This window comes from Crocodylus porosus, unplaced genomic scaffold (genome assembly GCF_001723895.1).
Source record: "Crocodylus porosus isolate Cpor-Errol unplaced genomic scaffold, CroPor_comp1, whole genome shotgun sequence".
In the NCBI taxonomy this organism is placed as follows: Eukaryota; Metazoa; Chordata; order Crocodylia; family Crocodylidae; genus Crocodylus; species Crocodylus porosus.
The window spans coordinates 40,979,875-40,995,458 of record NW_017728909.1 but is presented as its reverse complement, the minus strand read 5'-3'; the positions used below and the strand labels follow the sequence as shown (position 1 = coordinate 40,995,458).

The 15,584-nt window shown below is 41.0% G+C and overlaps 2 protein-coding genes and 1 long non-coding RNA gene across 3 annotated transcripts in view; all 3 read right to left on the bottom strand.

The window, feature by feature from the left end:
* IPO11 (importin 11) overlaps positions 1 to 15,584 on the bottom strand; it is a 280,310-nt gene that overhangs the window by 55,586 nt on the left and 209,140 nt on the right. The window lies entirely within an intron of this gene.
* LRRC70 (leucine rich repeat containing 70) lies at positions 1,030 to 5,076 on the bottom strand. Its single transcript, XM_019532130.1, has 2 exons — positions 4,313 to 5,076; positions 1,030 to 3,744 (listed from the first exon to the last, which is right to left on the bottom strand). Exon 2 carries the CDS (start codon positions 3,731 to 3,733, stop codon positions 1,808 to 1,810), a length of 1,926 nt encoding a protein of 641 aa, XP_019387675.1. The 5' UTR covers positions 3,734 to 3,744; positions 4,313 to 5,076; the 3' UTR covers positions 1,030 to 1,807.
* On the bottom strand, positions 9,492 to 10,058 carry LOC109307954. Its single transcript, XR_002100418.1, has 3 exons — positions 9,837 to 10,058; positions 9,777 to 9,781; positions 9,492 to 9,657 (listed from the first exon to the last, which is right to left on the bottom strand). It is a non-coding gene; the product is annotated as an uncharacterized LOC109307954 (long non-coding RNA).

The window sequence follows — 15,584 nt, the reverse complement described above, 5'->3', positions numbered from 1 at the left end:
TCCAGTTAAGGGTTGACTGAAAATATCACTCTAAATATAGTAGTTGGGATATAATTCCATCTTTTTTAAGATTATCACCATGTTATTGAAGAGAGGGAAAAATCAAGTAAATACAGCCCCAATGTTGTGAATAAAAATACAGTAAAATCCTTCTTATCTGGCATTTGAGTAATCGGAACACTCTATTAAGTGGAGTTGCCGGCCAGCTGGATGAATATGGCGGGGGGGGCATGGAAGCTTGCACATGGTGCCGCCCACCACCCTGCACTGTAGCTGCTCTGTGTGAGGCCACCCCCTCCCCGCCTCCCGTGCAGCTTCCCTCTTTCCCCCTGCTCCACATCCGGCCAAAAATCACCAGCTTCAGGTAACTGGAATTTTTTAGATACCTGGCACCCCCCATTCCCCACTCAAGGAGGATAACAAGGTACAATTTATCTTAACCCAAAATGAATCCTATTATCAGTAGATGGTTCTCACTAGCTTAAAAAAAGGTGATTGGGACACGGCACTCATAACAGACCCTTCAGCAAAAGGTATGTAAGAATGTGGGAGACAAGAACTTTTGTAGGTAATACCATATTGGAGCAAATTCATGGTTGGGATAGACTTAGGCTTTAGGGTAATCACAGTACTCCTACTCGGGTATTATGGTGCGACCTGAGGATGTACTGCCATACCCAAAAGCTTGTCTATGTCTATCCCAACCACGAAGTTGCTCCACTAAAAGGTATCATCCACAAAACCTCTTGCTTCTAGCATATTTTCTGGACCATTGCAGCTCCAACATCACTTCAACATCTGTGATTACAGCACAAACTCAAAAAAAATTATAAATGATATAATGAATTTTACACTGTATTATACAAATTGGAGTATTTGAGTTTATAAGAAAAAAAACAAACCTATTGCCCTAATTAACTTAGTCTGTGATGTTGGACATTCTAAAGTTGATTATATTTCAACTAAAAGATAAAGTAAGTTCCCTAATACAAGTTAGTGTTATATGCAGTTTGATGATAAATGCGCACATCAACAACCTATGTATTTTAACTATACACACTGCATGCAACTATTTTGTACTTTAGCAATATATTTATATACAAAAAAAGATACAGAATTTTTAATTTTCCCCTCTTTCTCAGAAAATGTAAAACAGTTCATGTTAAGCAAAAAGGAAAGCTTTCATAGAGAAGTAAGGCTGGAAGAGACCTCAAGAGATCATCTAGTCCAGGCAGGGGTTAAACCTATGACCTTGGTGTTATTAGCACCACACTCAGCAACTGAGCTAAATCACCCCTCACTGTTTTCAATGTCTAACCCATTGTGAATAGCAATGCACATATTAAAAAGATCCTCTTAGAGCACTATTTTCCTCAGAAAAACATTCCATTTCATAATGTGGATAATAATTGATTTTCCTTACTCATTTAACAAAACACATTATTTCCATACAAAATTTAAAACGAATGAATATTGGATAAAATGTTGAAGCCATAGCTTTAACTTCTTACTGAACATATTGCGATATACAAGAGTAATATAAGAAGTTTTCCTTCAAAGGGAAACAGAGCAGAATATTCATCCATCACAAAAGGTCAGAACCAGTAGCATTTGGAGAAAGAATCATAATACAGATCCTAGGTTGTAACATTTTCCATAATGCCAAGAACTAGTTGATCTGACAGAGGAACAAATTATTTAAAAGAACCTCAGATATTTGATTTCTTGATGTTTTAAAGTACCGCCCCCTCCAAAAAAATAATAATTAAAAAAAAAAAATTCAACAAAAGAAGTCAAACAGAATAAATCACAGTGCTGAATGCTCAAACAAGATGACCTGTGCCTGATTCTCAGGCGCTGTTCGTTTGAGAAGTCTAATTTGGTCTAATTCTGAATTCCTCACTGGATTATGAGACAGGGGCTGAACTGGGTCAGTCACATTGTATCTGGCAGCCTGATAACAACTGTAGTACTCTATTCCCTTTTCCTCTGTGTTTCCTGGTAGCTTCAGTTTCTGTTTTAATCGAATGATTTTATAGATAAGAAAAAGGATCACAGTGCAAGCCAAAATAAAAAAGGCTAGTAAAATATCAAATGCCCGATTCAGCTTCTCCACTTGCTGTGTGCAGAGGAGAGATGTTTTTAGTGATACAGATGCAGCACTTGATGGAAACACACTATTATTCTCTTCCATGGTTAAATTAACAGGTATAATCTGTGCTGTCATTTGCACTGGCAAAACTGATAACACCGTAGTTGCCTGTGATGGATTCCCAGTGGCATATTCTTCATAAAAAAACTGACTACCAGACGTGGCTTGGGCTCTTCCCCATAAAGTAACATGTTTAGTAGCAGAATTTCCCAAATGTTTGTGTGTATTGTATCTAGTCATCTTATGCAATGCCATCACTAAAGTGGTGGTACTATGATGCATACCTGCAGGTTTTAGATTCCAGACTGCTTCTGGATTGGCGTTTGTACTAGCACAGTTTGTAAATTCAGTCCTTTTAACATAATACAAAGGCCTACCACGCATACTTGGTGGATTCTGACAATGTATTTTTACAGAGATTGAAGATAATGCTAACCAATTGCGTAGCCCAAACAATTTACAGCTACAGTTCCAAGGATTGTAACTTGCATACAGATGAATTAATGAAACCAAGGGTTTGAGTACCTGAGGTTGCAGGTCTGCAATTTTATTAAATGCTAGGTTTAATATCTTCAAAGAGGAACCAACTTTTTCAAACGTATTATCACCAATACTAACTATTTTATTTCTGTCTAGATGCAGGTACAGTAAATTATGCAACAAGGTAAAAGTACTGGCATTTATATTTTCTAAATCATTATGACTTAAAATTAACTGTTTGAGGTTATTTAACCCAGCAAATCCATTATTGAGAATGCTTTTTATTTTTGAACTCTTCAAACATAGATATTCAAGCTGGTCAAGTCCTTGAAATGCAAAAGAGTGTATTTTTCCAATAGGGTTGTAAGACAAGGAAAGTCTCTCAAGATTTTTGAGAATTCCAATGGCGCTTGAGGGCACCCGTGTTAAATTGTTACCCTCCAGGTTTAAATATGCAAGGGTTCCAAGGAGATGAAATGCTGAATCCGATATCCATGCAATTTTATTGTAGGCTAGATTAAGTGTTTGAAGACTAATCATTCCCAAGAATGTGCCACTTCCAAGGATAGTGAGACGATTTCTTTTAAGTGTTAAGTACTGAAGTGAAGTGAGATCACTAAACACTCCTCTAGGAACAAAAGCTATTTGGTTATTCTGAAGATCCAAAAAAAGAAGTTTTGATAGCCCTTGAAATATTCCAGGATCCAAACGTTTAATGTGATTATCATCTAGATGTAAATAGGACAGTTTATTAAGTTCAACAAAAGCTTTTGGGTACACATGTAAAATATTGGAATTATCCAAATACAGCACAACAAGTTTCTGAAGGTCTGTTAATTCATTTGGAATTACATGAGAGAGATTATTTCCACTCAGATATATAAGAACTGTGCTTTTTGGAAAGCTCTTCGGAATGCTTGAAAGACCTAAGTTACGGCAGTGAACACGTCCCCCTGTGCAGAGCTGGCAGACAGCTGGGCAACTAAATACCTCCTGGAGCACCAACAAAAGAAAACAATTAAGGATATGCAGGAAAACTCCTATGCAGGATAGAGAATTTTGAAGTCCACACATATCCCTGTCTTTGGCTTTCCCATTCATTTCTGACTTGGCTATTAGGGATAAAAAAAGATCAAATTTGTAAATATTGTTCATTTGAAGTTCAAATATTATATTTATATTATTTTAAAAAAACACATGCAAGCTAATGTTTTAACATTGTAAAACAACATGCTTTATAAGGTAATGAAAAGTACTTCCCAATAATCTGTTACAACTTCTCCCTTTCAGCACTCCCCATCTTAGCATCACAAAAATTAAAATACTTATTAGGTAATCATGCTGTATTTCAAGTGCATTAAGAATCAGACTAAATTAACAGGTTAATGAATATGCTGCCAATCTAGCTGAAAAATATTTGATCAATTACAATTTAAAAGCAACTAACGCTGTCATAACAATGGCTTTCAGTAAAGTCAACATATAAATTCTTTGAACTAGTCTTTCTATATTTGACAAATGCCTAGTTAAAGCTAAAGGTATTCATGAATAAATGCTAATTCACGTTTACATGCAGGAACACAAGTTTCCTTTCATCACTAGCTCTTCATTTCCTCCTTGAATATTACTTTTAAAGATAAACTTAATTAAGTTAAAAATGTATACAAAACAATGACTTACCCCAAACCTGTAGTTCATTTTTATCATTTAGCCTGTTGTTATGCCATTCACTGGAAAAGTTAACTTAGCAGACCTGTCTGTAAGACTTTTCTTACATTCTGGTTTATTAAAGCTCTCACATTTTCCCCTTGGTTTTGAAACTGCTCACTCAGGAAACACTGCTTCCTAGAGGCTCCTCCACAACAAGTGAGAGAGTAGTTACCATGGATACAGGAAATAGTAAGACAGGAAGTCATTTTTATCTGTGCTTCTGAAGTATTGTTGGAAAGGAAATCTCAGCTATTTAATTCTAGAAAACCCCAAGTTAAATTAAGTTGTCTTAGTATAAAGTTGTTAAAAGTCCATACAAGTTTACTTTTCTTTTAACAAAAAAAGGGTGGTAGTCACTTAGAATTTAGGCATATTAAAATATAACAAAATAATAAAATGTGTGATTGCATTAAATATAAATACATTTGTTCACAGGTGAAAAAATTAATGTACAGAGAAAAGTTGCTTCTAATGCAAACGATGCATGTACTCTTGTCAAGGAGGAGAATATTGCTTAGTTCATACAGCCTGTAAAACTCAGTCAGGCCTAGTCATTCACGATGGAATAACTGCATGCACAGATAGACTAGCTAGGCTGCAAGACTGCAGAAAAGCACCTGGAGTTACAGAAGCTGAATATCAGCCAACAGTGTGTTTTTGTCGCAAAAAAAGAACCAACAAAAAATCAGGAGCATACTGGGATGTATTAACAGAAGTGTCACTTACAAACTCCAGGTAAGGCCTCACTGATGCCAAATGGAGCAGCACTTACCTTGGTCTGCATGTCCAGTTTTGGGCACCGTTCTTCACTAAAGATGTGTACAGATTAGAAGAAATGCAAGAGAGAGTGAAAAAAAATTATTCAAGCCCTGGAAAACATGACTATGATGGAAGGCAGAAAGAACTGAGATTATTTAGTGTGAGGAACAGAAGCCTGAGGGGGAATTTGATAAAAGTCTTCAAATACTTGAAGGGGCTTTATAAAGAGGATGGAGACAGACTATGCTCTCTGGCTGTAATGAACAGGTCTGGGAGAAATGGCTTCAAAACACAGCAGAGGAAATTTAGGTTGGAGATTAGGAAGAACTTTGTCGCCATAAAGGTGGTTAAGGATTGGAACAGGCTACTTAGAGAGTGAGTGGAATCCCCATTCCTTGAAATTCTCAAGAGCAGGCTAGGCAGACATTTGGCTTGAGGCTTTGGTTGAGGATGATTCTGCATTAAGGGGGCTAGGACTAGAAGATGACCTGAGGTCCCTTCTAGCCCAACTTTCCTATGATCTTAAGTATATGTGTAAGCCCATGGAGGAGACAAAGGAAGCATTATCCTGAAAAAGGTGCATGTGGCTCCTAACGGGGCAGTCAAGCTTGCTGTCTTGGTATGAACATGGCTAAGCTCATTTCATCAGCTGCTGTGAAAGGACATGCACAGAGCAGTCTATCAAATAAAGAGCGAGCTGAATACAAGTGGCATGGAATGGAAGGAGAACGGGAAGGAGAGGGATGGTGGGGATGAGACAGCAACACTGGGAGTGGCAAATAAGAAATAAATCCATTGGGACAAAAGAGACAAAAAAAGGCTAATTCAGGTAATGGGATAAGAATCAGTAATGCCTGTTTAGATCGTACCTAATATAATCCAGCCTGTGGAAGATTGTTCCACAGTTTTATGTTCAAGGTGGTTTTTAACATTTTGTGGTTTAAGAACAGCTTCTCTAAGTTGGTGACAGATGATCCAGGAAGGTCAGAGTGTTCTGGAACGGCTATCAGACTGATGTTCATTCATTATTTTATATAGGGTTTGCCCCATCTGCCCCATGTAGACAACAGAGTGTATATGACTTTGACAGAGCTGCAGGTGAATGAATCTTGGATGTTATCATCTCTGTAATTTGCTCCAATGATGATGTGGATTGTATATGAGACGGCAGATTGCAGGTGGGTCCGCAGCAGTTTATATTTGCAGTTTTCCTTTGTAGCAAGACACCCATAACCCTGAATTTACCCTCATTGTGCTGCCACTTGACCCAAGGAAGACTGAGATTGCCCTGGCATAATCCCTTAACCCAGCAAGCCTCAGCTCTACTGCCCTTATACTGGACCCTGTACCTGCAGTGAGGAATTCTCTGCCAGTCCCAGGTAGCCACTCCATTTTGTTCATGAACAATTATAGGTCCCCCTTTCCTTAGAAAGGGAAATCTGGAAGGTATTTTCCCAGATATCACTCTTTCCACAGGCAATCAGTAAGGAAACAAGCAAGCAAACAAACATGACATAGGAAGAAATAATTACACCAACAAACTTGACTATGGGTTTGCAGAAAAAGGAGTACAGATTCTTACCCTCTCACTTGGCTGTAGCTCAGCCCTCGTGGAGACCTTCCAGAATTTTTAAGAGATCAGCCCTTCTGTTGAATCCCAATTACCAGCCCTGGCAATTGGGGCTGCTGAACCCACAAAGCTTGAGATTCAGACCTTGATTCTATCCCAGCTAGACCCTAAAATTCTCCAAGGCCAGCCTCTCCATTCGCATTACTCTAGTGCTGGTAAGTCACCAGGATCCTCCAAAAGTTTCTGGCCTCATAGGCCATTACTTTTTTGCTATAGAGAAATTGATTTGTCTATTACAGACAGACAATGCCTTGGGTCTCAGTGCCTTCTGTCTGTGTATGGGGTGTAATTATCTTTAAGTATTCATGCCTCAGCACCCTGGCTGAACCAGTTCTGACACTATAAAGATATACATAACATAATATAATCTATACAGTCAGAACAGTAACCTAAGTGGATACAGCGTAACACTGGCTTTCCAATGAGACCACATATGCCATAGCAGTGGAGTAAAACACAGGAAAAACACAGTCACAACATGCTGTGAACCCCTAAAACATAACAAGGTTTGTGAAAGGGGTGTTGGTTGTGAAACAGTTTTTCAGCTTCTTTGTTTCCAAAGTGCTGTTCTGTTTTTTGTTGGGTTTTTGTTTTTGCTTGTTTGTTTGTTTTTTACAGATCCAGACCCCAGTACACAGAACTGTTCAAAACCCGAGATAAAGACTTGATATCAACAATCAGCCCATTTGGTTAAGCTTCTGGCTGGCTGTAGCAGGTCCTCATTAACTGGTATGAGACTAGATCAGGGGTTTTCAACCAGGGGTACCTGAGCGTACTTGGGAAGGCCTCAGGGGGTACTCAGCAGCAGATGCCGCCACCGTGCTGCTGGCACGCTTGCCAATCAGCCACTGGGGGATGCCACCCCCCGCTTGTCAACTGGACACCGGGGGGCTCCTTCCTTCTCAACCAGCTGCTGGGGGTACACTGACCCAAAAATGTTGAAGACCCCTGGACTATATGCATGTAGGATGTAGGAGTCTCTGGGAGTTTCTTTTGAACAGTAATTCATGAAGCCTCAAACTGCATGCCTGATATGGAAGGTGTCAAAACTTCACTGAGTGAAGAAAACAAAATATAGGCTAAACATCACGGTTGCTTGCAGATTTGAAAACTATATTTAAAAAAAACTTTGCCAGAAGAAGCAGCACATTACTTCCATCTGGCTCCGCAGCTTCTGTATAAACCAGGAGCTTCAGTGGGGCTTTTCGGTGCTTTTATCTAAAGCTCTCTGACACTTTTAAAGAGCTAGTCAATTTCCTTCCAGTAGTGGCAGTGGAGTCCTTGGACTGCCATTGGGGCCCAGAACCCCCAGGTACCATAAGCAGGGGTGCAGCCAATAATCCCCCTCCTCCACACACACACACACACACACACGTGCGTGCACACACATAGCTTCCTCTTACCCTAAATACGCCTGGGATGCATGGAGCTCTGGTCAGCTGCCACAGGTGGAAGGACACTGATCAACTCTTTAAAAGCTATGGGGAGGGAGCTCCCAGACAGAGACACTGCAGCCAAGTAAAGGCAATTGAGGTTGAGGCAGCAAAGTTCTGGCTGTGTAGCAAAGCAGCCAGCTGCTATGCAAGGATTGGGGATGGATGAGAAGCAGTGCATTGTAGGATGCCTGGATAACAGACCAGACCCTAGCCACAGAAGGCTCAGTGTCTGCACATGGAGAACCAGTTATACTTCATTATCCAGGTATACTTTGAAACAGTTCAGGAGGTTTAAACCATTCTAAACTGGCTTGTACATCTGGATACTTATGGTTTAAACTGCATTTAAACCAGTCTGAGTGTTACGTCTTCCTGCACCCATAAAATTAGGAATGCTATTGCATTTTAGCATGTTAAAAACTAACATCCGAAGGCTTATACAGTACACTGGAAAATCCATACATATTACTTAATAATCTTTGTATATTTGAACACTATTTCAAGAGACAATTTTATCAGATAAAATCATTAATCTACAGAAGCAAGAAACAAATACACAACTGTTGCATCAATTTGAATCTTTCCAAGTCATTTGTCTCTTTTGTGCAGTTACCAACCTATATTAGGTTAAATTTAGTATAATTCAGACTACATTCAAAATAGCCAATTTATGCGCAATCAGAAAGTATGCACTATGTTCAAAACAAGAACTTAATTGATCCATCTCTATATTTAAAGAACAACAATATTAAGTAGCATCAAAGTTCATTTTTAAAGAGACAGCATGAACCTATATTACAAAATTACACTAAATTGCACTCTATAGATGGAAAACAATTATTAATACATTTGTTCTTATGAATTCAAGAGCTGTAGTGATCTTTTTTCCCTTTGTAAATGTAAAAATGCTAAAATGAAAACAACACCATTAATTCCCTTAACTTGTTGAGACTACTAAATTATTTTTCATAAGCGGTAGGAAAAAGTAAAAACTAAAAGAAAAGATACAATGGTAGTTTTAGCTGAAATATGCTATCAGGATTTCAGTATAAAATTCAGGGATAAAATTTCATGGCCTGTACTACATCCCTTCTTCCTGATTTCCTTGCTGTTCAAGCGGTCAATCACAAGTGCCCTGCAAATTCTCTTGGCTTTTGAGACTTATGTTCATTGGGGGCTCTCCTACCATTTGAATGACTTTTACAGTGCCTTTTACAGCATATCACTCTTCTCCTTCTCCTACTATGTATCAAGTACCTAAGGGGGGTAGGGGCTTCTTGTTGTTGTTGTCAGGTTTTTTTGGAGGGGATGTGGGGAGGGGGAGGTTGCTTTGGCTTTTATTTAAATGTTCACTGCTTCTTCTTCTTGTTTCCCTCTGTGTGGTTTCATCAACTTACATGGACTCAGCTATCATTCATCTACTAATACAGAAATCTATGTTTGATTCCCTACCCTACTTGTTTTATCCAGTACCACAGGTGATGGACATCCTGCCATCAACTTAAACTCATCAAACACAAAACCACTCCTCACTTCCTCTTGCTCAAAATATCTAGACTGTCTATCAACAGTAAAGCTGCTTTCTTCATATCATTTCTACAATTTCAACTTTTCCTTCAGTCCACACAATCAAAAAAAAAAATCACATGTAGGTATTCATCTCAATGACTACCACCTTTTCTCTGCTTCTATGGATTCATACAAAACAAAGCTACACCCAAAACGCACAAGAGCTGAAGGGAGAAGTTAATAATCCCAAAAGAATACCCTCAACTTACAGCAAGGAAGTCTAAAGACCCAGATCACAAAATGTGTAGATGCAGGAGACGAGGCAGATGTCATCTACCTAGATTTTAATAAGGCCTTCTATATGGTATCTCATTCTGTTCTCGTAAATAAACTGACATGCGGTGACGTAGATGATTACATGGTCAGGTGGGTGGCAAATTGGCTTAGGGTGCACTCAGAGACTGGTGCAAGACAGGTTGATATTGACTTGGAAAGATGTGGGTAGTGAAGTCCCACAAGGCTCGGTCCTTGGACCAGTGCTATTCAGTGTCTTCATCAGTGACTTGGACGAGGATGTGGAGAGCACTCTGTCCAAGATCGCAGATGATACCAAGTTATGGGACAAAGTTGACATACCAGCAGTTAGGGAACAGATCCGGGCAGTTCTGGACAGGTTGGAAAAATGGGAAGACCTTCTCAGCAGCACAGAAGTGGAAAGAGATCTTGGAGGCATAGCTGACTCCAAGATGAACATGAGTCGTCAATGTGACAAAGTGATCGACAAGGCTAACCGCACTTTATCATGCATTAGCAAATACATGACGAACAGGTCTACAGAGGTGATGCAGCACTGGCCAGGCCGCAGCTGGAGTACTGCATCCAGTTTTGGGCACTGCACTTCAAGAGGGATGCAGAGAATCTTGAGAGGGTTACTCGTGTGGTCAGAGGCCTGCAGGCAAGGCCTTATGAGAAGAGACTGAAGGACCTAGATCTCTTCAGCCTGCTCAAGAGAAGGCTGAGAGGTGATCTTGTGGCTGACTGTAAATTCATCAGAGGAGGGCAGCAGGGAATAGGAAATGCTCTGTTTATTAAGGTACCCCCTGGAGTAACAATGGCCACAAATTGACAGAGAGCAGATTTAGGTTGGACATTAGAAAGAACTTCTTCACAGTAAGTGTTGCCAGAATCTGGAATGGGCTTCCAAGGCAGGTGGTGCTCTCCCCTACCCTGGGGGTCTTCAGGAGGAGACTGGAAAAGCACCTGGCTGGGGTTGTTTGACCCCAGCACTCTTTCCTGCGCAGGGCAGGGGGTCAGACTCAATGACTTACTGAGGTCCCTTCCAACCCTAACATCTATGAATCTAGTAAGTAAAAGGAGGAGATAAAGAACAGATTTCATTATTTAAGCCATTGTAGCTCTTTACCTTGTGCTGCTGACCAAGGTGGTTTTGAATAGGACCCTAATGTATACATTTAATGGAAAGCCATATATACAATGTAAGTGTATAATCCATGACACATACACAACAAGTAGACTCTTTTCTGGACTTGTGGTATATACTCTGAAGTTCTCACACCAGGTAGCACTAGAAATAGATTGACTAAAATATATATGCAACTGTTGTATGATACATAATAATGATAAGTTCATTACAACTGTGGCTGGCCCTTTAATTGTGTACTAATTTGCCAGCTGGATGTCTGGAATCCTTCAAATTTATATACAATTTAAAGGAATCATATCTCTTTCTTTCCCAGGTGACTTACTTGGATTCTCAAAAATTCCTCCCAAATCTAAATGATGTAAGGCATGGTTGCTCAACCTCCAACCTGCGGGCCAAATGTGGCTGGCAGAGTCTTGGAATCAGGCCTGCAGGGCTCCCCACAATTCAGGAAATTTGGTAGCAGGGGAGCAGTGGCAGTTAACACTGCCACCCCTCCCCCACTTCTAAAATGCCAAGTCCAGCATAGCAGGTCAGAGCCAGGCCACAACCCTCTCCTAGCATGGCCAGATCAGGGTCAACCAAGCCAGAGTCCTTTTTTGCTGGGCAGCTGAATCAAGGGAGGGTTCCTATTTCTCTCCATGGGGCAAGGCTACCACCTCTCCCCCTGCATGGCTGATTCAGGGCTAGGTCATGCCATGCCCCCTTATACCCCTGTGGGGCTGGGTCATGCCCCCTTCCCTCCACCCAGCCAGGTTGGGGCCAGGCCACACCCTATTCCTCCCACAGGGTAAGGCCATGCCCCTTATTCTGACATGGCTGGATTGGGGCCAGGCCACACACCCCCAGCCCTCCTCTGCAAGTCTAGATAAACCCCTGCTATGCATAGTCTGGGTGCCAGACTGGGTCCACCAACCAGATCTGACCCGTGGAGGGACCTGGCACTACTCACTTGGCCCCAAAAGCAGAAAAACTGAGCACAGCTGATCTAAGGCATCATGTACAGCATTAGGATTCAGGGGGCCTGGTTTTATTTTTGGCTCTTTCCTTAATCTGTTGTATGCTCTTAAGCCAACATGTCACCTCTCTGCCTGATTTTCTCCTTAATCTTTATGCATATATTTACATTTAGATTATGTGTATCTTTATATTGAAATTACTATTTAGATGTTACCTCTTAGGATATCACTTACAGAACTCAGCACAATGTAGTCATGATTTTGGCTGAGTTCCTAGACGCTACTATGGTATAAAATAAGCAGAAGTAGCATTTCCAGGAACATTTTCAAAGCAACTGTCAGCTGGTATACCACTGCCTCAGAAAAGATATTTCTTCTCGTGCACAAAAATAAATATTTTAATACTGCAATGGAAAATTTAGATTAATCTCTATATGTAATAATAATGATTTTGGATTCCTACCACCTCTGTGCATGGAAAAGAATATCAATGAATAATTATTTTAATGCTAGTAAGCAACAATTCCAAGGGGAAAATAAAAAAATCAGAATCAGATTGATTTTTAAAAAAATCTTAATCTCTCACTGATATATAAAACACATTTATATCAAGTTAAATTTTCACAAACAATCTAATCAAGTTAAAAAAAATAGAAAGTGCTTATTTATATTTTTACAATGCACCATAAAATGCACTAAAACATTCTGATGCCATCCTAATGGCTTATAAAAGGTAGCAAATCCAAATGTAAAAGGAAACCCAGAAGGTAAAATACTATTTCATTACATGCAAGAAATAGTCAAATGCATGCTAATGCTGCTTCTGTGGTATTAATGAAAAATGAACAAACTTTGTTTATAAGCCTTGTTGAACCTAATCTCAATTCAAATAAACCCACTGAAAGCAACCAGCAGAACTTGAGATTTCATCATCAGCATCATTAACTAACAAAGGTCTTTGAGGCCTACAAAGGGTGGAGGACGGGATTCATCTCCAAGGAAGAATATTCTGCACTGGTCCAGCCCTGCAGGGAGCAAACCAGGAAAGCCAAGGCTGCTACTGGACTCCAACTCACTTCGAGTCTCAAGGACAATAAAAAGTTCTTTTTCAGATATGTGGGGAGCCGGAGGAAAAGCAAGGGCAACATTGGACCCCTGCTAAATCAGACGGGACATCTGACAACTGATGCCCAGGAAAGCCAACCTATTAAATGGGTACTTTGCATTGGTCTTTCATCAGTCCCATGGGAGGCCCATGCCCACTACAGGACAGGGAGGTCCAGTAAGGGTGATCCCCTGCCTTCCATCAATGCTGACCTCGTGAAAGAACACCTTGAGAGGCTGGATACCTGGAAGTCAGCTGGCCCTGACAATCTACACCCCAGGGTACTCAAGGAACCGGCGAGCATCATAGCTCAGCTCCTGGCACGTATCTCTGAGAATTCCTGGTGCTCTGGTGTAGTGCCCAAAGACTGGAACAAGGCCAATGTCATGCCTATCTTCAAGAAAGTGGATCCGGCAAACTACAGGCCCATCAGCCTGACCTCTATCCCGGGGAAGGTCTTAGAAAAGATTATCAAACAGGCTATCCTTAATGGGCTGGCCAATGCCAACAAGCTGAGGGAAATCCAGCATGGGTTTGTTGCAGGTAGGCCTTGCTTGACCAACCTTATTTCCTTCTATGACCAGGTGACCTATCCCCTGGACAAGGGAGAAGAGATTGATGTCTTATATCTTGACTTCAGAAAAGGCTTTGATCTGGTATCCCATGATCACCTCTTGGTGAAACTGACCAACAGTGGCCTTGGGTCCACCACAACCCACTGGTTGGGAAATTGGTTCTGTGGTCAGACCCAGAGGGTGGTAATTGATGGTAGTCAATCTTCATGGTGCCCTGTGACCAGTGGGGTCCCCCAAGGCTCTGTCCTTGGACCCCACTGTTCAACAAGTTCATTAATGTTGTGGACATTGGAGTCAGAAGCGGACTGGCCAAGTTTGCCAATGACACCAAACTCTGGGACAAAGCATCCACACCTGAAGACAGGAGGGCAATCCAGGCTGACCTGGACAGGCTCACCAAATGGGCGGATGAAAACCTGATAGTGTTTAACACTGAAAAATGCAAGGTTCTCCACCTTGGGAGGAAAAACCTGCAGCATTCTTATAGGCTCAGCAGTGCTATGCTGGCTAGCACTACGGAAGGAAGAGACTTGGGGGTCATCACTGACCACAAGATGAACATGAGCCTTCAATGCGATGCTGTGGCTAGTAAAGCAAGCAAAATCCTGGCTTGCAACCATAGATGCTTCTCGAGCAAATCCCAGGACGTCATTCTCCCCTTGTACTCGGCCTTGGTGAGGCCGCAACTGGAGTACTGCATCCAGTTTCGGGCTCCACAATTCAAAAAAGATGTGGAGAAGCTTGAGAGAGTCCAGAGTAGAGCTACATGCATGATCAGAGGTCAGGAAAACAGACCTTACAATGACAGGCTGAGAGCTATGGGGCTCTTTAGCCTGGAAAACAGCAGGCTCAGGGGTGATCTGATGGCCACCTATAAGTTTATCAGAGGTGACTACCAGTATCTGGGGGAACGTTTGTTCACCAGAGTGCCCCAAGGGATGACGAGGTCGAACGGTTATAAACTACTGTAAGACCATTTCAGGCTGGACATAGGGAAGAATTTCTTTACTGTCCGAGCCCCCAAGGTCTGGAATAGCCTGCCATTGGAGGTGGTTCAAGCACCTATATTGAACACCTTCAAGAGAAATGTGGATGCTTATCTTGCACGGATCCTATGACCCCAGCTGACTTCCTGCCCCTCGGGGAGAGGGCTGGACTCAATGATCTTCCGAGGTCCCTTCCAGCCCTAACGTCTATGAAATCTATGAGTAACTTGGCAGAAACTGCACATCAAGTTAAAACTACAATGTAAAGAAAAGTAGTAATTACTGGATACTACAACCAGTTACAAACACTGAACAAGGTAAGCAGAATAAAAATCAAATAGGTCTATATAGTAAATAGGCTTTGCATTGAATTTATATAGATTAAGATAGATTACAAGAAATATTAGTAAATAAGAAACTCTGACACTATTTAAAAGCATATATTTCCAACATTAGCCTCTAATATGCAATATATTTTTAAGTAAACTCAGTTCAAATGACAACAAAATGCAAGAAACTGTTAAAAAAATTAATGCAATTGTCTTTTGGTCAGTTTGGATTGCCAGAAAGGCTTTGCCATATTGTACTACCACCTAATTTTCTACAGGCAGTAAAAGATAACCACCCACAAGAAAACTCACATCAACAGCATGGCTGAGATAGACTTAAGCTGGGGTTCCCATATTTCCAGTTTCAAAAAAAAGGACACCTGTGGGGTTGGGGGGGGACATACGATTGTTGGGAGACAGTGATATCGTTTCATAGTTTGTAGGGTCGGAAGGGACCTGAGCAGATCATCTAGTCCAACCCCCTGCCATGGCAGGAAAGAATACTGGGGTCAA

Coding starts and splice junctions, on each gene's coding strand:
- LRRC70 (XM_019532130.1), bottom strand. CDS start 3,733: ATGAATGGGAAAGCCAAAGACAGGGATATGTGTGGACTTCAAAATTCT.